This window comes from Dendrobates tinctorius, unplaced genomic scaffold (assembly GCF_039654945.1).
Source record: "Dendrobates tinctorius isolate UK_male_01 unplaced genomic scaffold, ASM3965494v1 ptg000243l, whole genome shotgun sequence".
NCBI lineage: Eukaryota > Metazoa > Chordata > Amphibia > Anura > Dendrobatidae > Dendrobates > Dendrobates tinctorius.
The window spans coordinates 6,094,682-6,118,695 of NW_027361910.1; the positions used below are offsets into that span (position 1 = coordinate 6,094,682).

The 24,014-nt window shown below is 44.1% G+C and overlaps 1 protein-coding gene across 2 annotated transcripts in view; it reads right to left on the bottom strand.

The window, feature by feature from the left end:
* Positions 1-24,014, bottom strand: part of ADGRD1 (adhesion G protein-coupled receptor D1) — a 1,079,490-nt gene that overhangs the window by 337,588 nt on the left and 717,888 nt on the right. For both annotated transcript variants that reach the window (XM_073557041.1, XM_073557040.1), the window contains one exon: positions 1,219-1,372. In XM_073557041.1, the coding sequence (XP_073413142.1) occupies positions 1,219-1,372 (154 nt within the window). The remainder of the gene's footprint in view (positions 1-1,218; positions 1,373-24,014) is intronic.

Here is a 24,014-nt window from a genome sequence, read left to right on the forward strand (position 1 = left end):
TGGACAACTAATCTCTCCCTCCAATCAGAACTGTCCCTGAGCTGTGCAATGCCATCAGTGTGCTGAGCATTGTGGCTCCGGTCTTTTTATAACCTCTAATGAGGTAATGTGGCCAGCCAATCACAGTAATGCCACTAGCACAAAGGCTTTGGCATTACAGTAACTGGAAAGCCATCCCCAAATTTTTATTGGCTGCGTAACAGGCGCAAAATATACAGGACAGGAATTTAAGCATTTAATCTGAGCCCCAGCCAATGCTTGACGAGTGACGAGCACATCCGAGCATCCAGATACTCGAGTGATATCCGAGTATCACCGAGCACATTGCTCATCACTAATTGTTACATCTGTAGATTTGTTTGAATTCTCTGTAAATTTACATTAAAATTGCATGTCTATGTACTCTTGTACTTATTCAAATAAGGAAAGGTATTGTTTAACCACTTCTAGACTGACAATAGACTTAAATCTTTAGGGCAATCCAGCTCTTACTTGACAGTGACATTCCAAAACATCACTGCAATGTAACACATTTACATGCCCCATTCAAAAGACCCAAATGGAATATTGTCATCTGGTGCTTCTGGATCGCTGGTTACAAATTGCTAACCAAGCACTGTGTATGCAGTAATAGGAAGCACTGATGGCACTTCCTCCTCCAAACTCAGCGGTCATGTGATCAATGTGTAAAGGAAGATAACAGGACCTGCTGGGTCCTTGGAGATACAGACAGCTCTGCTGTGCAGTCAGGAGGCTGCATTGACCCTGTAACTGGGGCTAGTATTCTAGCCCAAGATACAAGAGAAATTAGATAAAAATAAAAATATAGAAATATTGACGTGCCCCCTCAAAGGTCATATGTAGCCATAGAAAAAAATTGGAAAACAGACACTTATTTCTCTTATTTTCCTGCAGATGTTGCCCAATATCACCATAAAAAAATAAAAAAGAGAAAGTATGGCAGTTACATAAAAATGATGCACATGTATCATGAAAAAAAAATGCAAAGAATGCTTCAATATCAAAACGAGAAAAAATAAACAGCTCTTTAAACTATATGTATGAAAAAAAAAATTATCTGGCAAAGAACAGGGGGAAATGGTCTGGCCCTAAACTGCTTAACATACACTAGAAATACAAAATAATTTCAGACTAATCACATTTTCAGTAATATTTTGTACTATATTTTGCAATTACATATCATAAGTGTGCACATACCCCATCCAATTCCATAATAGTAGAAATGCTTGCTCTCTTCTGACCCAAAGACTTTGATAACCATGCTGTAGAGATGCAGACCTTCCACAAGCATCCATGCAAATGCACTTAGGAAGAAGAAATGCAGCAGGATCGCTGTGATTTTGCATGGCAGCTGCAAAATTATACAACGGGAGAAAAACAAACATTAGTCCGAGTATTATTATTAGTGTTATAATATTAACCAACACAAACTATTCCATTTCCCAACCCGAACCAGTTAAAAGGGAATCCAAACCTGATGTCTCATAGAAGAAATCAAATAAAGAATGCAAAGTTGCATGAATTCAGTCTGAGATTATATGTGTTCAGGTATGTGGGAAATATGTACATTACGTGGACAATCGTACTGGGACATCAACGCAATACATTAATATATAGTTAGTACCCTGCTTGCAGCTAAAACAGCTTCCATTATTCAGGGAAGGATTTCTACAAAATTTTAGAGTGAGTCTGTGGGAATTTCTACCTATTCATCCAGATGACCATTTATGAGCTTAGGCACTAAATTTGGGCCTTGTTGACAATCTTCTTTCTAGTTAGCCACAAAGGTTTTCAATGGGCTTGAGCTCAGGGCTCTGTCAATTTCTACCATACTAAACCCAGTGAATCATCCCTTTATCTTTATCTTGCTTCGTGCACTAGGGCACAGTCATGCTACAAGAGAAAATGGCTTTCCCTAAATTGTTCCCTCAGTTGGAAGCACACAATTATCCAAACTACCTAGACAAGCTGAAGAATTAGGATTTCCCTAAACTCCTAAAAAAACAACCCATAGTGTTATCCCTCCTCCACTAAAATTTAAAGTTGGAACGTTAAAGTCAACATTGCCCTGGCATTTGCCAAATCTGGAGTCATCCATGAGACAGCCAGAGAGAAAAGTCCAGTGGAGGCGTTCACCATTTTATCAAAGGCTTGGCATTGTGCTTCATCATTTAAGTCTTGCATGTCTGGCCATGGAAATCCATGCCATGAAAGTCCCAATGCGTAGTTTTTGTGTTAATGTTAATAGAAGATTAGGATCTAACTAATTATTGAGTCAGCAGGGCGTTGAGCATCTTTTTTTTCACTATGAGCCTTAGTACTTGTGCCACTTATCTGCGAAGTTGCTATGGTACCTACATAGTTCTACATATCAATAATACCAATGACAGTTGATCAAACAATGCCTGTGTGGATTGGATGGGCTGTTATTGACTTCTAGTGAAAGTTTAATGTCAAAAGCTCCTTTAGAAATATGGAAAAATGTTGACGTGTTCAATTCTTATTAATTCTCCTGATTCTCCCTTACACATACACATCTGGCTCTACGGTCCTGTCAAGAACAGTAACTGTCATTTTGAGAGAATTTGCAGTAGAAAGATTGCGTCTGCCTCTAGCTTACCCCTCTTCCTCCTCCCCGTCCATAGAATTTTTAAGCTATGTTCCCATGATGAGTGTAACAACCCTGCTGGCATCGCTGCATGGCCTCCCATCCCCGACACACCAACTTACTCACTGCTCCAGGCCTTGCTGTGTGTTCTGTCTGCTGCCACCTCCATGCTGCATGCCTCTTGCTTCCTGCCTGCTCTCTGCATGCTTCCTGGCTGTGTGCATAGGGGGGCGGCGCCGGCACTCTCTGGTTCTTATGGAATCAGGGTGCACCTGTTTAATGTGTCCCTGACCAATCACCAAGAGGCCTCTAGTATTTAGGGCAGCTCCACCTGGTGGCAGGGGCCTGAGCAAAGCCTTAACTCAGTTAGTGTCTTGCTGCTGAGTTGCCAGGTCCTGTCCTATGCTTTGCCTTCCCTGGAGGCTTGATTCCTAGTCCTGTGTCTGTGCCTATCTTTCCACCCTCTAGGAGTCAGAATATCCTAGTCTCTGTGTCCTTGTACCTTGCCTTGTACCTTTCCGTCTGCCCTCCAGGAGGCAGAATATCCTGATCCCTGTGCTATTGTTCCTTACATTGCCTTGTACCTCTCCGTCTGCCCTCCAGAAGGCAGACTATCCGGATCCCTGTGCTATCATTCCTTGCCTTGCCTTGCATGTGTCCTCTCTGACCACCAGGAAGCAGTGTATCCAGCTCCCTGTGATTTTGTCCTTGTACCTTGTCTTGTACTATTACCTTGTCTGAACTTAGTCCTACCTCTGCCCGTGCTCCATACTCTTGTGACTCTGCCTGTGCTCCGTTCTCTCACGGCTCGGTCCATGCTCCGTGTTCTTGTGACTGCCTCTGCTCTGTTCTCCCACAGCTCGGTCCATGCTCCGTACCCTTGTGACTCTGCCTGTTCCGTACTCTCGTGACTCTGCCTGTGCTATGCACTCTTGTGGCTCTGCCTGCTCTGCACTCTTGCGGCTCTACCTATGTTCTGCACTCTTGTGGCTCTGCCTGTGCTCCGCATTCTTGCGGCTCTGCACTCTTGCCGCTCTGCCTGTACTCTGCACTCTTGCGGTTCTGCTTGTGCTTCGCACTCTTGCAGCTTCTGCTTGTGTTCCGCACTCCTGCGGTTGCGCTTTGTTCTGCTTTGCTCTGCTCCTGCTGCTGCAGAGACTCTTGCTGTTAACTGCAGCTCCTCACAGCAGCCTTGCGGTTCTTCTCCTGTGTGAACAGGTCTCTACTTATTCCTTCATACACCATTCTTTCCTGCCAGTTCCAGTACCTGCACCTGCTGTGTGAACAGGTCTATGCTAGTACGCATACACATCTCCTTCCTGCCCATGTCCCTGTGTCTCAGCCGTGCCCACCTGCCGGTGTCTCAGCTTTGCCCGACTGCCAGTGTCTTAACCGTGCCCGCCTGCCAATGTCTCAGCCATGCCCGCCTGCCAGTGTCTCAGCCGTACCCGCCTGCCAGTGTCTCAGCCATGCCCGCCTGCCAGTGTCTCAGTCATGCCCGCCTGCCAGTATCTCAGCCATGCCCGCCTGCCTGTGTCTCAGCCATGCCCACCTGCCTGTGTCTCAGCCATGCTCACCTGCCTGTGTTTCAACAGTGCCTGCCTGCCATGGTACCAGCCGTGCCTGCCGTGCTCACCTTCCTGTCTGTCAGTCACACCTGTCCTAGTGTCCTGTTCCCCAGTGGGATCAGCAGCCACAGCCAGACACCACCCTGGAGTGGCACCTGGCAGCTACCTGCCGCACAAGCCTGACCTCACCATCAGAGGCTCCAGCAAAAACCGAGGTAGCTGTCCTAGTCACACCCCTTCCAGAGTAGTCTGGTTTGTGGCACAGTGAGGCCACAACCCCCTCGCTCGCGCCAAACTGCCAAGGCGCCAGCGTGACAATGAGTATTTGGTGAATTTTTTATATTACAGGTAAGTTAGGTTTACTTGGGTTTTTAAATGCGTTTTTTTTTTGCATGACGTTTAACCCCTTCACTACCAAGGGTGGTTTGCACGTTAACTCCCGGGCCTATTTTTACAATTCTGACCACTGTCCCTTTATGAGGTAATAACTCTGGAACGCTTCCATGGATCCCGCTGATTCTGACATTGTTTTCTTGTGACATATTGTACTTCACGTTAGTGGTAAAATTTCATTCAAATAACTTGTGTTTATTTGTGAAAAAAACGGAAATTTGGCAAAAATTTTGAACATTTTACAATTTTCCAACTTTGAATTTTTATGCCCTTAAATCACAGAAATACATCACACAAAAAACTTAATAAGTAACATTTCCCATATGTTTACTTTACATCAGCACAATTTTGGAACCAAAATTTTTTTTTGTTAGGAAGTTATAAGGGTTAAAAGTTGACCAGCGATTTCTCATTTTTGCAACACCATTTTATGTTTACGGACCACATCACATTTGAAGCCACTTTGAGGGGTTTATATGATAGAAAATACCCAAAAGTGACACCTTTCAAAAAACTGCACCCCTTAAGGTGCTCAAAACCACATTCTAGAAGTTTATTAACCCTTCAGGTGCTTCACAGGAATTTTTTGAATATTTAAAAAAAATGAACATTTACTTCAGGTTCATTTTTTTTTATTTTACCAAGGGTAACAGGAGAAATTAGACTGCAAAAGTTATTGTGCAATTTGTCCTGAGTACGCTGATACCTGATATGTGGGGGCGAACCACTGTTTTGGTGCATGGCAGAGCTCAGAAGGGAAGGAGCGCAGTTTGACTTTTTCAATGCATAATTGGCTGGAATTCAGATCGGACGCCATGTCATGTTTGGAGAGCCCCTGATGTACCTAAACAGTGGAAACCCCCCACAAGTAACCCCATTTTAGAAACTAGACCCCCCAAGGAACTTATCTAGATATGTGTTGAAAACTTTGAACCCACAATGGCTTCACAGAAGTTTATAACGTACAACGGTACAATTAAAAAATCATATTTTTTCCACAAAAATGATCTTTTCACCTCCAATTTTTAATTTCCCAAAGGTAACAGGACCCTAAAAGTTATTATGCAATATGTCCTGAGTACGCTGATACCCCATATGTGGGTGTAAATTACTATTTTGGCGCATGGCAGAGCTCGGAAGGGAAGCAGCGCCATTTGACTTTTTTGGCTGGAATTGAGATCGGACCCCATGTCGCATTTGGAAAGCCCCTGATGTACGAAAACAGTGGAAACCCCCCACAAATGACACCATTTTGGAAACTAGACCCCCCAAGGAACTTATCTAGATGTGTGGTGAGCACTTTGAACCACCCAGTGCTTCACAGAAGTTTATAATGCCCGGGCGTGAAAATAAAAAAATCGTATTTTTTCCACAATCATGATCTTTTAGTCCCCAAATTTTTTATTTTCCCAAGGGTACCAGGAGAAATTGGACCCCAAAATTTGTTGTCCAATTTGTCCTGAGTACGCTGATACCCCATATGTGGGAGAAAACTACTGTATGGGCACACATCGGGGCTCGGAAGGGAAGTGACGTTTTGGAATGCAGACTTTGATGGAATGGTCTGTGGGTGTCATGTCACGTTTGGAGAGCCTCTGATGTGCCTAAACTATTCAAACTTCCCACAAGTGACCCCATTTTGGAAACTATACCCCCACAGAACTTATCTAGATGTGTGGTGAGTAGAGATGAGCGACTTTGCCTTTTTTCTGGTCGAGTCGGGTTTCATGAAACCCAACTTTCGCAAAAGTCGGGTCAAACGAAATCGGACGATTATCGTGAAAAGTCGAAGGCCGACTGAAACACGAAACCCAATGCAAGTCAATGGGGAAGCAAAGTCGGCAGGGAGTGGAGGACAGGAAACACACCTACAGTGCCCTTTTGAATGCCAAAAACATCAATTCTGATTACTGAAGCTTTTCAACCTTAATTTATTTCATAATACTAGTTACGTACTGAAAAATGGGGGTTATTTGGCTAAATTTGTGGGGGGTAGGGCTGGCTCCAGGTTTTCATGTGCCCTGGGCCAAAGAGCGCCCCTTTAACACATACCACAACTCATGATGCGCCGATACCGCAGAGAAATAGCGGCATAGTACAATGAAAAATACTTCACTTTTAACATCTCATGACTGATATCCATTTTTAATAGCTCCAAAAACGGACAGTATATTACTCCATACAGTATTATGGCCACTGCATAGTGCGCTATACAGAGTATTGAGGCCCATATATTTCTCCATGCAGAATCATTGGTCCCATATAATGTTTGAAACAGTATATGATGAGCTCCACATAATGCTACAGTATATGTTGGTCCCCATGGATGAAGCTCCACTGTTTTATGGGCCCAAATAATGCTCCATACATAATGGGTCCCATTTCTAATGCTCTAGTGTATAATGTGCCCTGTAAATGCTGCTCCAGTGTCTGATGTCCACCTTTGGAGTGCTCCAGTGTATGGTGGGCCCCATATATCATTCTCCAGAGTATAGTGCTCCCCAAAAATTGCTGTCCCAACATTGAAAACAATTAAATAAGTCTCCTCGCTATGGAATCCCTGTACTAGTCTGGACTCCTCGTCGTCCCCATCGTCCATCTCACTGCACTTGGCTGTTTAGGCAGAGGGCGTACAGACGTGAAATCATTGCGCTCTCTGATCAGACTATCACTGTCAGGAAACGCGGAAGACGTCATGGCGGTGGAGCTGGGAGAGGTAAGTATTTCAACTTTGCAAGTGCTGTGATCCTGAGCAAGCAGGGGGGGCCCACTCGTTGGCGACGGCACTGGCACAGGGCCCCTCATAGTACGGCGGTGTGTGGCGGTGTGTCTGACGGCGAGTGGGCCGGGTGCCTCCCACCGGCAGAGACACTTTTGCGTACTATGAGGGGCCCTGTGCCAGTGCCATCGCCCATGAGTATGCCCCCCACCTGCTCAAGGAACCTGCACTTTCATCTGCACCCTCCTCTTTGTCACCGTGTAAGGTGGTATAGTATGCGGGAAGGGGAACCTGAGTATCCTCTGGTTCAGATTCTGGCTGTGTAGAGTGTGAGGGGAATGTAGTGGTCTGGGTCAATGTACCAGCAGAATCATCTAGCAGTGGCTGGGCATCAGTGCACTTGTGGTGTCCCCAGGAGTATGGTCGCCACAGGGGCATTACCTTCCTCCTAGGGAGTGTGATGTCATGCTTGGGAGCAATGAAGGATCTCTCTAGCAGTCAAACCAACACACAACACATTTCCCACTCCAAGCCAGCAGGGAGACCTCTGAACATGACTGCTGAGGAGCTGCTCTCTGTGGTCGGGAGGAGGTAAGTTAGGCCATTCTGTGCAGGGAAGGGGAAGTGTGTGGACATGAGAAGGGGAGCTGGAGGATGAGCAGAGTTAAGGCTCACTCCTAGCTGGAGCGCATGGTCTGGATTCCGGTCTCCGAGTTTGTAGGGACACTGACGTTCCAGCAGCAGAATCCGGAGGAACTAGCAGCTGTAAATGCTCTGTACCCAACTGAGGCTCGGAGGTCCCAGCATTGACGTGTGTGATCCAGAAGGAAAAGGCTTCGGCTGCCAGCCATACGAGAAAGTTCCAAAAGAGAGTCAACAGGGGGAACTTCATTGAACTCAGCACTGCGAGTACCTCAGATAAGCGCTAGAACGGAGGCCACACTATCTATCTGCAGAGAGAGAAATCCAAATTGGCTTCCAGGCTGACCAACTACTCCATCTGTACTCTGGGTCCTGGACAGCACCTACCAAGTACAGGTAAAGGAACTGCACGACTGTGTCTGTCATCTTTCTCCTGCACCTGGCGCACAGCTCAGCTACATCCTGCACTGCACACCATCTCCCAACTCTTTCATCTGCCCTGTGACTACTGCCCTACCTGTGCAGGTCTTCTACATCTTAGCTGCACCACAACATCTGTCCCACAGAAGCGACACAGCAGCGCCGGTCAATCTAATCAGAAACCAGAGGTGGCGTCACGTATCATTCACCTATAAACGTAATTCACCCCTTTGCATGGACGCCCAGGGCCACGGAACGGGTCACCACCACCGTGACACATCCCTGTGAGACACCGTCCTGGTACCGATTAACCCCACTGCCCTGGCTGGCCACCCACACTCCATGTCAGATTCATCTTGGACTGGGGAATTCACGATTTGACTAGATAACCCAGGCATGGTATGATAGAAAGAGCTACATGGACTAATGTGAAGTGTGGCCTGCTGCCTCATTCAGTTTGGGTGGGGGTGTAGGACACAAGGAAAGGGGTTCTTCCTGACCAGGAGCCAGCACTTGACAGAGTCTGTTTCGGCAATGTAATCCAAAACCAGTTCCTCATGCTCCGCCTTTAAAAGCGGTTAACCTACTCCCAGAAAAGGTATCATTCCAGACATTCCGGAGCCAGACCATGACACAGGCTCAACACCTCCTGCCTTAGCTGCTATTGTGCTTTTGCCACTACCAGCAGATGCACCACCACCATCTTCACCAGCTGCCCCCCCCGCGCCCACGTCCTCGGCCTCTTCCACCAAACTTCAAAATTTTGCACAAAATGTACCCAAAATAACATCAGATATATGGCACTGTATCAGAAATGTACAGCTCTATTCAGTCAAAGGATAATTGTCAATCTCCATATATATTTCATCAGTCACACAGAGACGCTGACAGGCTCAGTATGGATTAGACAAGAATATAAAAAGTAGACAAAGTGTACAGTATCATCAGATAGCAGGTATATATAGCATAGTTTAAACATTAACAATGTACGTCTATAAATCAGGAGTAGTGTTGAGCCACCACGCTAGTGTTTTGGTTCGTCACACAGGAGGCAAGTTCATCGAATGTTCGTCAAACCCCATTGAAAACAATAGCAGGCAAACACAAACACATAGAAAACAATTACAAAACACCTTAAAAGGTGTCCCAAAGCAGAGAATATGCTCATAAGACAAAAATTACATATGGAAAAGGGCAACTACATTTAGAAAAGAGGTGGAGGAGTAAAAGGAGGAGGTGGAGGAGACACAGATATAGGCTTGTCATTCCCTTATGAAGTCAAGAAAGGCTGGAATAAAAATGTAAAATACCAACCAAAAAAAAAAATTCAGTAATCAAACACGATCATATACCGTCGGACTTCCCACCAATAAATTATGCCAACTGGCGATCGGGTGGCGTTATTCCCACGAACCTCCAAACAGCGTCCATGAAGGCAAAGTGTTTGCTTTCCGGGGGCAGTATGATTGCAAAGCTGAACCTTAAAGGAATGTCCAAAAGGGCACCACCAGGAGTGGAGCCTGCGGCTTAATTGGACTCCACCCGGGAAACCACAACCATGCCACCTCAAGAAAAGATGCACACATTGAAAGCTTTGTCGATTGTGTGTGTGTGTGGTGTGGTATGTCCGTTTGTAGTTGTGCTAGCAATTTGTCAGCTTTATTCCATTAACGAACGAGACTCCAACATGCCCCCGCAGTACGCGTCAAGCATACTAGAGGGATGGGCGAGGCTCTGGCACTATCATGGTCTATCATGGCATTACATGTCCGGGGCTGCATGCGCGCTACACTGAAAGGACCAGCTTTTGTCGCTTACAAGTGCAGATAACCAGCAGAACACCGTTAGTGATGGGGATCTGTGATTCCAATTATTCCCCGCGAACGATGATTTCCCAGTAAGTGCAGGTCAACCGCAATTCCTGAATTAGGCCTAACTGGCATTCCTGAAAAAATGCAAAAAATTACGTGTCCAAACCACAGTTGCTGTAGTTTGCTTAGCAGCTCGGCAGCCGCTCTCAGGCCCAGTATGGATTCGACAAGATTCTAAAAAGTTGATAAAGGGTACAGTTTCACCGGGTAACACGAATATGTGTAGCATAGTTTACACATTAAAAACCTATGTCTATATATCAGGAGGCAGGCTCAGACGGTCTCAGGCCCAGTATGGATTAGATGTGATTGGACAAAGGTTTAGAAAGGGTACCGTATCACTGGATAACAGGTATGTATAGCATAGTTTACACATTAAAAACCTATGTCTATATAACAGGAGGCAGGCTCAGACGGTCTCAGGCTCAGTATGGATTTGACCAGCTTGTACAAAGTTGAGAAAGGGTACATTATCACTGGATAGCAGGTATATATAGCATAGTTTAAATATTTAAAATTTCCATCTTCTCAGTATGGACAATCTAAAAAGTAGAAAAAAGGAAATGTATTTGAAGCGTACGCCAGTATACACTTTTGGTGGTATTTTTAAATCTTCATATATATTTCTGTCTCAGTAAGACAGTCCAGACTCTCCGCAATAGGAAATGAGATGCATACAATTACTGACATAAATTCTAGTGATTGCAGAAATCTAGGAATTCCTATTCATGGGATAAACTTCCGTCACAATTCTCAGAGGCGATGCAAACCCTCAATTAATTAGTGTGTGGAGACAGCGAAAACCTTTCTTTGTGAAGAAAGTGTTGCTGTATCGCAGTACCGTTGATCCCATCGCCATTACTCATATCCATATAATTTTGATCACAAGGAGAGATGTAAACATTGTGCTCACTGCCTATCATGCTCTGTCACGTAACTTTGGAGTGCAAAAGACAGAAGCCACAGGCCGTAGGCGATTCATTTGGATTGGCATGAGAGGGCACATTTAAAAATGTGCGCTGGAATGTCACATGTCTGTGGGTAGGAAAACTGTGAAAGCTGATGAGAAACCACCACTGCATCTCATTGTGAGTCGACGTCCAAAAGAAATGGAAGCCATTGATCATCTGAAGCTAGATCCTGGCCAACGGGACAGGGCATAGCTACGTCTTAACCATCATCTTCTATCAGTTCACCAAATTTGTAATGGCAGTCCCAGTGAAGGATTTGACAGCCCAGACTACACAGCGGAGGAGCAGGGAGAGGTAAACATTGCAAATGCTGGGACCCTGCCCAAGCAAGGGGGGCCCACTCGTGGGCGTTGGTACTGGCACTGGGCCCCTCATAGTACGGCGGTGTGTCTGACGGCGGGTGTGCACCCCCACCATCAGAGACACTTGATTGCAATATGAGGGACCTTGTGCCAGTGCCCGCGCCCAAGAGTCGGCCCACCCACCTGTCCAGGGCAACGGCACTCGCACGGTTGCGTGCGCTAGGTGGTGACCCCGGCCATGGGGGGAGGAGGCAGCCCAGTTAGGGAGGTTTACAAAATGGCATATGTTGATGTGGGACATTCACCTGCTGCCAAAGGCAAAATTGGTCAAGTCCCAGGAAGAGGCGGACCAAAGAAAGCCATTCTTCTGTCAACCTATGTGTCATCAGGGTAAGGTGTGACAAAATCATTGGAAACCCATGCATGGTTCATTTTAATGAAGGTTAGATCATCCACATTTTGGGTCGACAGACGGGTCCTTTTTTCTGCCAGGATTGATCCAGCAGCACTGAAGACTCTTTCCGATAGCACACTTGCAGCTGGGCAAGCGAGCTCCTGTAAGGCATATTGTGCCAATTCAGGCCAGGTGTCCAGTTTAGCTGCCCAATAGTCAAATGGGAATGACCTGTGAGGGAGAACATCGATATGGGAGGAAAAGTAGTTTGTAACCATAGTTGACAAGTGCTGTCTCCTGTCACTTTCAATTGATGCAGTATTACCAGTTGTGTGAGCAGGACTTGAAAAATCAGTCCACAACATGGTCACGAAACCCCTGTCTCCAACGCCACTTCTGATGTGTGCACCACCAACACCTCTTCCAAGTTGCCCCCGGCCCCTACGGCTCGTGTGAGAACCATCACCGCTGCTGTGTGCTGGGAATGCCTCAACCAACCGGTTTACCAAAGTTGCTTGTTTGTTAGCCAATATTAGGTCAAGGTTCTCCTGTTGCATGATGTTTTGGAATTTGCCTTTATAGTGTGGATCCAGGATGCTGGCCAACCAGTAGTCATCATCGTTCATCATTTTGGCAATGCAGGGGTCCCTTTTTAGATCTGCAAGGCATAATCTGACATGTGGGCCAATGTTCCCGGTGTCAATAATGCACTGCGAGTGCAGGGTGGAGGAGCACTTTCAGGCAAATCCACATCCCTCCAGTCACACACAAACCCAGTACCAGACCTTGCCACGCCAACATTTTCTCTTGCCCCATGAGAAGCATCCTCCTCCCCTAAATAATCATCCCCATCATCATCCTCCTCCTCCATCCAGACCAGAGGGAACAGGAAATCCCACCATAACATCCTTTACGGTCTCTGACAAACCTTTCCGAAAGATAGCTGCCAATGCATTCCATGTAGTAAGGACCGCCAACTTTTGGAATTTTTGACAGTACAACTCTGCAGGATCCTGACCCTGGTTTAATGCCAACAGGGTTCTCTCAGCTTGATCAATGGCATTAGGTTCATTATACAACAACCCCAAGGTCTGAAAAAATGCATCCACATTAGTCAGAATAGGATTTTCAGGTGTCAGAGAAAAAGCCCAATCTTGGGGATCGCCACGCAGCAAGGAGATGACAATTTTAGCCTGCTGCACAGAGCTTCCCGATGAGTTAGGCTTCAAAGCAAGAAATAGTTTACAATTATTCTTAAAATTCAGAAATTTAGACCCATCACCAGAAAACACATCAGGAGTAGGAATCTTGGGTTCAGCACCATGTGACTGAAAAAGGTAGGTGGAAATTCCCTGTACTTCAGCAGCAAGCTGCTCCACACGATCAGACAGTTGCTTAATCTCCATTAGAAAAAAATCCTCCTACTGCCCCAGAGAAAAAGAGGAAAAAATACATAATTGAAAAAAAAATTCTGACACTTTTTTTTTTTTTACTCCAACAATTCTTTCCTGCTTTTGAGTACCCTAGAATCTGTGGTATGATTGGTGATTCTGTTATGAATGGGAAACAAGGAGGAAAAAGAGACAGCAAGCTAAGTCTCAGAAAACCAGAGAAGTTGGTAACTATGCAGATTGCAGTTCCCTGATCTTAACCGCACAGCTAGAAGCAGTCATGGAGCGCTCCTACGTTGGTCCTAGATGCCTCGTCACAACCGGACAACTACATAAGCCTAAAGCAGGAAAAGAGGAAAACTAACTGCCCCAGAGCAGACCCCAAAGGAAAGACAGCCCCCCACATGTATTGACAGTGAAACAAGATGAAAATACAAACAAAGGCAGGAAAATAGGCTGAGCAAACGATGGGGCCCGGCTAACTAAAAAGAGCAGAAAAGGAAAGACACTGTCTGCAATCTGCCAAAAAAAACCTACAAAAATATTGTCCAACACTTCTGATAGCAAAATTAACCCTGAAGTCACTAGACTTCTAAACCTATATCAGCACTTTGAAATATTCTGAGACAGAGCAAAAAGAGGCCAATCTAATAAGGGACAAAAAGCAGATTGGCAAATACTGATTAATAGGAGTGGAATTTCAGCATAGCCCAAGCAGGGGCAGGCTGATTACACAAAAAACTGAATTGACCAAGAAGCGCAAGTGTGAACAACAGCAAAAAACAAACTTAACTTGAGAAGACTGGAAGAGAGCTGAAATCCAGGACCTGAGAAGTAGACTGAATCACCAGCACCCGGATAGGGCGTCAGCTGTCTTATATCCAGTCTGATACTCCAGAGATCCAATCGTTATCTTCCTCATCAGGTGGCAAATCACTACCACTTAAACCAACCACACTACCTCCTGTCACCACCAGAGGGAGAACGGAAGGGGAACTCTCAACTGGTGGAGCAGAAACTGAGTTCATGACAGTTTCCATGGTGATATTAACAAAAGTTAAAAATACCAACGGAAAGATAGGGATAGGAAGGGCTACAGGCTTTTAATTTTTAATCATACATTGTAAAATCATGTAACAGCATCAGCCATGTCTGTGGATGCTAAATGCTCATGCACAGGGCCGCCATCAGGGCATTACTGGTTCAGTTAAACTCTATTGACATGCACGCCCGCATGGCAATAGATAAAAGATGCCAGCCAATTGGAGGCTGGCAGCTGATGCCAACATGCACGTCGCTGGCATATGACATCATTGTCATTTGCCGGCGAGTGTGCGCATGAACTGCATGGAGGGAGCATCACCGCAGGAGTGCGCCATGTAAGGAGAAAGCTTTTTTTTATTGAAAGTGGCATGGTGGCAGAAAGGGAGACATGGTGGAAGGATGGAGACAGATGGGGCAGGATCATGGGGCAGGATGGAGACACACGGGGCAGGATCATGGGGCAGGATGGAGACAGATGGGGCAGAATCATGAGGCAGGATGGAGACACATGGGGCAGGATGGAGACAGATGGGGCAGGATCATGGGGCAGGATGGAGACAGATGGGGCAGAATCATGGGGCAGGACGGAGACAGATGGGACAGGACCATGGGGCAGAATGGAGACAGATGGGGCAGGATCATGGGGCAGGATGGAAAAAGATGGGGCAGGTTCATGGGGCAGGATGAAGACAGATGGGGCAGGATTATGGGGCAGGATAGAGATGCATGGTGCAGGAACATGGGCAGGATGGATGCAATTGAGACAGATGGGGCAGGATCAAGGGACAGATGGGGCAGGATCACAGGACAGATGGGGCAGGATCACGGGATGGATGGGGCAGGATGGGACATCACATGGGGCAGAATGGATACTCATGGGGGCAGGATGGGAGAACATATGGGACAAGGATGGGAGAACATATGGCTGGAGCCAGGAATGAGACACACAGGGGCCAGGATGGGGGATATTATTACCATAAGGGCTAATTAAGGGATATTATTACTGCAGTGATGTATTTATTTTATTTTTTGAGGATACTGTTTTAAATGGGGGAGGCGGTCCTGTTACTGTGCAGAGCAACGCTATGTCGCCTTTTTTTCTTCATCTGGTGAAGTTTAGAAGTTGGGAAAAAATTAAGTAATGAGTTCTGCAAGCGGTGCTCTAGATAAGTGTGTTATTTCCTGCAGAGATGAGCCCTGGCTGAATGAAGATGAAAAGCAAAGATGACGACATCACCTAGAGATGTCACTGGTGAATCAGTGTGTTACCTGTACACTGACACTATACACTGTATACACTGTATACTATATACATCAGTCCTGTGTACAATGTCCCCAGTGATCACTGTATTACCTGTACACTGATACTGTATAAAGAGCTCCTCTGTATAATGTCACCGTTAATCACTGTATTACCTGTACACTGATACTATATACAGAGCTCCTGTGTATAATGTCATGGTGACTACTTGTACATAGACACTGCATACTAAGCACAGTTCTCCTGTATATAATTGCACTTATGGTGATATTAGTTTTGTGTTTTTTTTATTAATGATCAGTATTGTAGTATTCAGTCACTATGTGGGGGTAATATGTTGTCCGGCCATGGTGTGGTGGTACTTGTTTCTTGTATGTGCTATTATTTGGTCACTATGTGATGGTAATATGTGGTATGGTCATGGTGCAGTGTTACTTGTCCCTTGCATGTGATATTATTCAGTCACATACAAGGGACAAGGTGTGGTGGTAATATGTGGTTTGGACATGGTGTGGTGGTATTTGTTCCTTGTATGTGGTATTATAGGTCTCTATGTCATGGTAATATGGTGTCTGGTCATGGTGCAGTGGTATTTGCCCCTTGTATGTGATAATATTGACCATTTTAGAAATTGAAAAATAAAAATATACCTAAATTGTATTGGCTATTTTAACAAATGATTAATAGGATAGAGTAGAGCAGAGCTTGGCCAAAAGAGTCTACCTTGTTGTGGTAGCGGCTTAAAAAAATATTTTGGCCAAAACAAAAGTTGCTGGCTATATGTGTGATCTGGTGAAGGGAACTGTTAATGTGTGATTGGAGAGCAGTGGGGCTGTGGACAGTTCAAGAGGTGGAGCCTGGGCGGAGTTTCAAAGGGACCCCCAACATTTTGCCAGTATGGGGCCCCAAAATTTCTAGTAGCAGCCCTGCTCATGCCCACAGACATTCAGAGTTTTCCTATTATCTCTCTTTGGTGCTGTCTTCCGCATTCAGTAGCACTATTGTAAGGAGATGGACAAATGGAAGACTACCAAAGTTAATGCATAATGGGGTGTCTGCAAGCAAGCGCTGCCATCTACTGGCCAAAGATTGTAGGACAAGTAAAAGTGGAAAGAATTGCATCAGCAGGAACTGTATAACGAAGCTCATGGTTCCTGAGAGGAAAAGATTGGAAGAGACACCAGGTAAAGTGATAGCTGTTTCGCAGTTAGTAATTCTAAAATGCCCAGGAGGGCAGTGAAAGGGTGGAGTTGGTGCCTCGATCTGCAGCTGGACAGACATATGGTCCAGCGAGGTTGGCTTATAGCCGCAATTACTTATGATCAGACAGGAACCTGATCTGAGAGAAGAACCCAGTGACCAGATCCAAGTGAAGTGACCAGACCAGAACTAGACCCGAGAGAAAAACCGAGTGACCGTAAATCAAGTGAAGAACATGAGGGATTGACACATGAGCTAAGTGAACGGAGCCAAAATCAAGTGCCATGGGAAGCGAGCAGACCAAGATAGAAGGACTTTCGTTTGATCCGCAACATAAGGTGCAGAATTACGTACATGAATGCAAAGCAATAAACGAGCTCACCCTCTACCAACTGTAGCAGGTTCAGGAGTCCGCTCTCACTGTTGCTGCGAGTGCTCAGTCAGATGCAGGAAAAAAAAAATTGATCCAGCTCCAGATACGTTACAGATAAAATCTAAGATTTTAGTTACATGCTGTTTACCCTGGATACCAGCTCCCAGCGCGAGCACGCTGGTATCCAGGGTATACAGCGGGTAACTAAGTGCTACGCTTGTACCCTGGATACCAGCATGCTCGCTAGTCCTGATCACTGGTGAGATCTGCCTGTTTGACAGCTCACCAGCGATCATGTAGCGACGCATCAGTGATCCTGACTAGGTTGCATCATTGTTAGGATCGCTGGTGCGTCGCTAAGTGAGACGGGACCCTTAGTCAAGGGACATAAACTATTTTTTCATGTGAGACTGTTGGATGCCCCTTTTTGAATGCTAATTTTTGGAATGCCTGCTGATTATGGATTGCATCAGCCCCTGCTGTGTACTAGTCTGCATAATTTCGAGGACAATTATGCAGTGTAATTGAACTAGCAAACAATGAGGGAACAGCCATGATTATCTCTCCTCCAATCCAGTGGGGTACAATGCCCTGAAATGGGAGCTGTGGGATATAAAAGGGGTCTGCTCCTGTGAGCAGTGTCATTGTACAGGACTTCAGCCTAGGGAGGGACTATGGTAACAGTTGGTGTATTATAGAACTGTTCCACTGTAGAGTTCTAGCAGGTTCGCAGGATGCAGTGACGAGACACGAGACTGGGTGAGGTTTGTGAAAATAACTTTCACAAACTGTAGCCGCTGGGGCTCTATTGAGCAAACAAAAAGTATGAACAAAACACCAGTCCACGCAGGGACTCAACAAACCTAACAACACTTTCTTATGGTAAATGCAACTAACCCGGTTGGCCCGGGTGCTATAGGCCACGTATGACCAAACTGGGGGTCCTTATCTCCAATAGTACACTTATCCTTCCAGGGGTCGGTCAGGATCACAGGCGTGGCCGCGTAGAGGTTGCTGATGCGGCTGCATTGACGCCTCGATACTCCGGGATGAAACTGGGCTCGACAGGCCCTTGAAGAAACGATGACGGTGGGGCGCAACAGGCCCTGAAGACACGATGCTGGTGGGGCGCAACAGGCCCTGAAGAAACGATGACGGTGGGGTGCAACAGACCCCGAAGAAACGATGCCGGTGGGGCGCAACAGGCCTTGAAGAAATGTGTCGGTGGGGCGCAACAGGCCCTGAAGAAGCGATGCCGGTTTGGCGTAACAGGCCCTGAAGAAACGGTGTCGGTGGGGCGCAACAGGCCCTGAAGAAGCAATGCCGGTGGGGCGCAGTGATGACGCAGTCTCTAAATATAACCGTTCACCAACCTCTGCTCAGGGTCCCTTAGCAAACCGGACGGGGGCCTCTACTACCACCTGTAGCGGGGTGGCGCCCCCTGGGTCCGGTGATGACAGGGCCGCAGCTGTGGGAGAAGGCAGGGGGGCAGTGTCCTGACCGCTGTAAAGAAATGGTCTGTCATCGCAACGGTCGCCCGAGGTAGCCGCCTTGTCACAACAGGGTGGGAAACAGCGGGAGTCGCTGTATGGGACCATATGCGGGGACCGGCCGCCGGTGCAAGCCTCTCATGTGTCACTAGTTGGTGAGTCCGCAGATTTCTTTTCACAGGCCCCTGTCGGTCTCTCCACAACACACCGTCTGCTCCCTCGGTCCTCTCTGTCTCACACGGCTTCCTGTCTGTTGTCCTGCTCTCTGTCAACTGCCACTTCAGCGCGCCCCCTGCTCCTTTTAAGCTTGCCCCACCCCCTGTTTCCCTGAAAACTTCAGTCAAGTCTCTCCCTTTATTGTCCTCCCAGTATCTTTCCCTCAGGAACCCTGATGGCGGTCCCCTGGGTACCTGTCCTTTCACTGTCTGGGAGTCCTCCTCCCCACACCACTGCCCAATATTAAACCCACAAATTTGTTTGAAGAACTCATGTTGGGGCAATCTGGTTACCTGGTCACATTTTTTGATGAATTTCGGAATTTTCTTCTTCATTTAAATAAAATCTATATAAGTTTGGTGTTGCTATAATCATCATGACCCCTGGAAACTAATGATTCAGGGTCATTTTTTACCGTAGAATGAGTGCTTCAAAAACTAAACCAATATGGCAGAATTGCATTTTCTTCACAATTTCAGTAGACTTGGAAGTTTTTTTCTATTTTCCAGTAAACTGATTGTTAGAATGAATGGTGTATTCAAAACTTCAAGTTATCTTAAAAAAAAAAAACCCCATTATACATCTATGTCGACAGAAAAATAAAGATGTTATGGCTTTTGGAAGAAGAGAAAGAAAAACTCAAAGTGCTAAAATGAAAAAATACCTGGTCCTTAAGTGTAAATAAAGTCTTTGCTCTATCATTTGCTACATTGTAAAGGATGGTGAATCACACTTTACTGTCTGTTTCTAAGACAGACCATTAACTGGCACTGTTTGGTCTAATACCAACATCACATTTTGTATCACACTACCACAAAATTCTAAATAAATTATTTTTCTATTTTTTTTTAGGTGGTGTTCCCGTTTAACATTTTCTTATCCTGATAAATATACAAGCGTCGGCACAGATTCATTTTGTATCTTTATATGCTTTTTACATATTTCATGTTTATTGAGGTTTCTAAGATTAAAGGCAGTCCTGATTTCTTCAGAAGCAAATTGCTGGGGTGTGGAAAGTAATAAATTGGTGCTGGAATGGTTTTTATACATCAGTGATGGTAAAAGAAACTCATTTAGATAAGCCGACTACAGGACTAGATTACTGTTTACACTTGTTCGGGGTTCAGCTACTACAAATATTTTCTTTGATTTGATGGTTTTGCACATTTGGCTTATGTGACAATCTATCTCGGAGAGTGACATGTATAAGGTTTGTGATTTATATTTTGTAGAGTCTACTAATGTACCATGCATATTTGTGCCATTTTCTTTTGTATTTGAAGATAAAAAAGGCACAAAGTGTCAACAGAATATGCAAGACTGGAGTTAAGGGCACCATTAAGAAGCCTGCTTTTCTTTGATCACATTTTACATTAAGAGAGATGCAGAAATATTCTTGAAATAACCATTCAACAGGGCAAGTTCTTGCATGATTCTATGATGAACACTCAAGAAGCTGATGTAGAGTCTAAGTTTTTCTTCTAATTCGTAGTAAATCTTTAACTTTTTGGAAAAATTTGCACTACTTTATATACTCTTTGGCCCCAATTCATCAAGAATGTCATTTTGCACACCAGTCTTGATAAAAAAGTGCACTGGATTACAATTCAATTCTTTATGAATTTGACACGTCCGTCGGCTGATGCAAAAAATGTCAGAGACAGGTGTAAATAGTTTAATAATTTATGACGCTTTTGTAATAGAAATTATAATTAATTTGGCCAATCCAAAGAAATTTTATTCAGCATGAATTTGATACATGAAAGATATATATATTTATACCGTGTTAACAAGTAGATAGAAAAATATTTAGATTTGAGAGTCCTCAGTGGTTGATACCTTAATGGCTAACTGAAATGATGGTAACAAATTGCAAGCTTTCAAGACTATGCAGGTCTCTTAATCAGGCATATAGACTAATACAACATCTGAAGAATCACAGAAATAATGCAATAGATAACACAAGTGGCATGAAGCAGAACTATCATTATGGGAAAGGGATAAACAGATGTGTCCATAAATATTGGAACAGTTCATAGCTAAGGAGTGTGAAAGTTTTATTTTTCTGTGATTGAGGTCTGGTACATATTTGTGATGTCCCACATGGTCTGAGGAGCAAATTCCTTAGTTGATGTACAAAGACATAAATATATGCAACATATTCATTCCTTCACTGAGTGTGTCAAAGTTTGGCATAAGTTTATACTCCCAGACCCTTCTGTCTCTCTGAGATTTGAAGCGACCTTTTAATACAAGTAATTTCATGTCCATTGTGCTGTGATCAGAGATACAAAAATGTTTGGCCACAGGTAGATCCATTCTTTTTTCTCTTATGATGTGGCAATGAGAATTCGTCTCCCCTACATACAGACCCCCAGTTGGACAAATAATTAAGTACACCACATTAGATGTGATGCAGCTGAAAGTACCTGGGATCTTGTAGTCCTGATGTGAGTTGGGGATCTTTATCTTGTCTGTGGTCATTATAAGTGGACAGGTTTTAAATTTTTTCTGGTTGCAAGGAAAGGTTGCTGTAGATGTTTGAGAGGACAGGTTGCTTCTGACAATGATGCTTCTTAGATTTTGGGGCTGCCAAAAACAAAGTTGTGGGGGGTATGGAAATATGGATTGTAATTGGGCATATTTTTGTAGTAAAGGTTGTAATTTCTGTGCATCTCACCTTAGGATTTCCAGATTTGGATTGTAGGTGACTACTAGTGGCATCCGGTTATTTTCTTCTTTAACTTTGTAATGTAGCAGGTGATTCCTTGCTATTCTTGTGGCTTTTGTAATCTGGTTTTTAATTGTTCTTGAATGGTAGCCCTGATTCAAAAATGTCTTTATGAGGCCACCAAGGTGTTTGTGCCTATCTATGGTGCTGGAACATATCCGATTGTTTCTGATGGCTTGGCTGTAGACATTAGAGTTTTTTACTTGTTTTGGATGGAAACTGCTTCATTTAAGGTACGTTGGATGGTCAATTGGCTTCTGATACAGGGATGTGTTTATTTCATTGTTCTGCAGCTTAATGATGGTGTCAAAAAAATTAATTTCAGTACAGGAGTAGTTGAGTGTTAAGTTGATGGTGGGATGAAATTGATTAAACTGTTCATGGAACGTCTTGACCTGCTGCTAAGACTCTGTCCAGGTGATTAAAATATCATCAATGTAAGGGTAGTAGACCAGAGGCCTGATGGGACATGAGGACAAAAAGTCGCTTTCAACCCTGGAAAAGATCTGCATACTGTGGAACCATTTCACTTACCATTGCTGTACCAGTCTCCTGTAGATAAATCTTGTTATCAAATTCAAAGTAATTGTGGGTGAGAATAAATTCTGTAAGCTTCAACACTATGCCTGATGAAGAGACCTGAGTAGTCTCGAAAGCTTGCAATTTGTTACCATCTTTTCAGTTGGTCATTTAAAGGTATCAACCACTGAGGACTCTCAAATCTTAATAATTTTCCTCTATGAATTTGGTGAGTTTTTGATGCTGTGAATTTTTTCTGAGCAAAAACTACAGGTATAAATTAGATAAGTGTTTTTAGTGCATTTCCACTGCAGAAACCCACCAAAAATGCATGAAAGCCACACATAACTTTATGAAGAAAATTTTGCCAAAGCCAAATACCAGGAAGTATCAAAACCAAGGTAACTTTATTCAAAGCATGGCATATCAAAAAACAAACACTGTAGCATCAAAAACGGGATAAAAATGCATGTAACATCATTTCTCTAATAGGTGCATAAATTTAGTAAAAAATCTACAACCTCAAAAATTAACCAAAAACTTATTGTGGAAACATAGCCTTAGATGTGATATTGACAACTATATTTCACATCATTTGTGATCAAACAAATTCAACAATTAATGTTTTTATTTTTTCTATCAAATTATTTTATGAGCAAATGTAATTGGAAATGTCGATAACAAAGTTTCAATTTGATCCTTTCAGAAGATGAGTCATAATTAGTAATACAGTTATAATGAAGAGTTTGGGAATTTGGTGAATACAGCTCATTCTACACTTTCACTAGAAATAGCAATAGTGAAACGGTGGCAATTATTAGCATGTACTGTCAGACCAGAAGAAGTGTTAAATAGGGTTTTCTATAAAATATTAACTGTACACTTCCTTCATCCTGGAAGAGAATGACAGCCCAGGAATAATAGCATAGACTGAATAACAATCGGCAATTACCATACTTCCTAAAAAGGTGAGCAATAAATAGAAATGAATTGCCAGGGGCAAGTTGGTTCTACAGTAGGTCACACATCCCATCATCTCATGGCTGTTCTTATTATTGATGCTCTCTATACAGAAGTTAATATTGGATTATATATTGTGCTTTCTTTCAAAATTATTTTGCCTTATTCATTGTTAAACAGCTGTTATATTTTGGGTTTAGGATCAATGGTATATACTCAATCTATAGAATGTATATATACAGTATATTTTTATATGCTCGGTTTAGAGATGACTGAATCTTTTGAAATTTAAATTTGCCAGCTTTGGGGAATTTTTACAAGATAATTGCTGCGATTATAGCTGCAAGTCGCTTGGGGTATGTCTCTATCAGTTTTGTACATCGAGAGACTGAAATTCTTGCCCATTCATCCTTAGCAAACAACTCGAGCTCAGTGAGGTTTCATGGAGATTGTTTGTGAACAGCAGTTTTCAGCTCTTTCCACAGATTCTCAATTGGATTCAGGTCTGGACTTTGACTTGGCCATTCTAACACCTGGATACGTTTATTTGTGAACCATTCCATTGTAGATTTTGCTTTATGTTTGGGATCATTGTCTTGTTGGAAGACAAATCTCCATCCCAGTCTCAGGTCTTTTGCAGACTCCAACAGGTTTTCTTCAAGAATGGTCCTGTATTTGGCTCCATCCATCTTCCCATCAATTTTAACCATCTTCCCTGTTCCTGCTGAAGAAAAGCAGGCCCAAACCATGATGCTGCCTCCACCATGTTTGACAGAGGGGATGGTGTGTCCAGGGTGATGAGCTGTATTGCCTTTACGCCAAACATATCAGTTGGCATTGTTGCCAAAAAGATCTATTTTGGTTTAATCTGACCAGAGCACCTTCTTCCACATGTTTGGTGTGTCTCCCAGGTGGCTTGT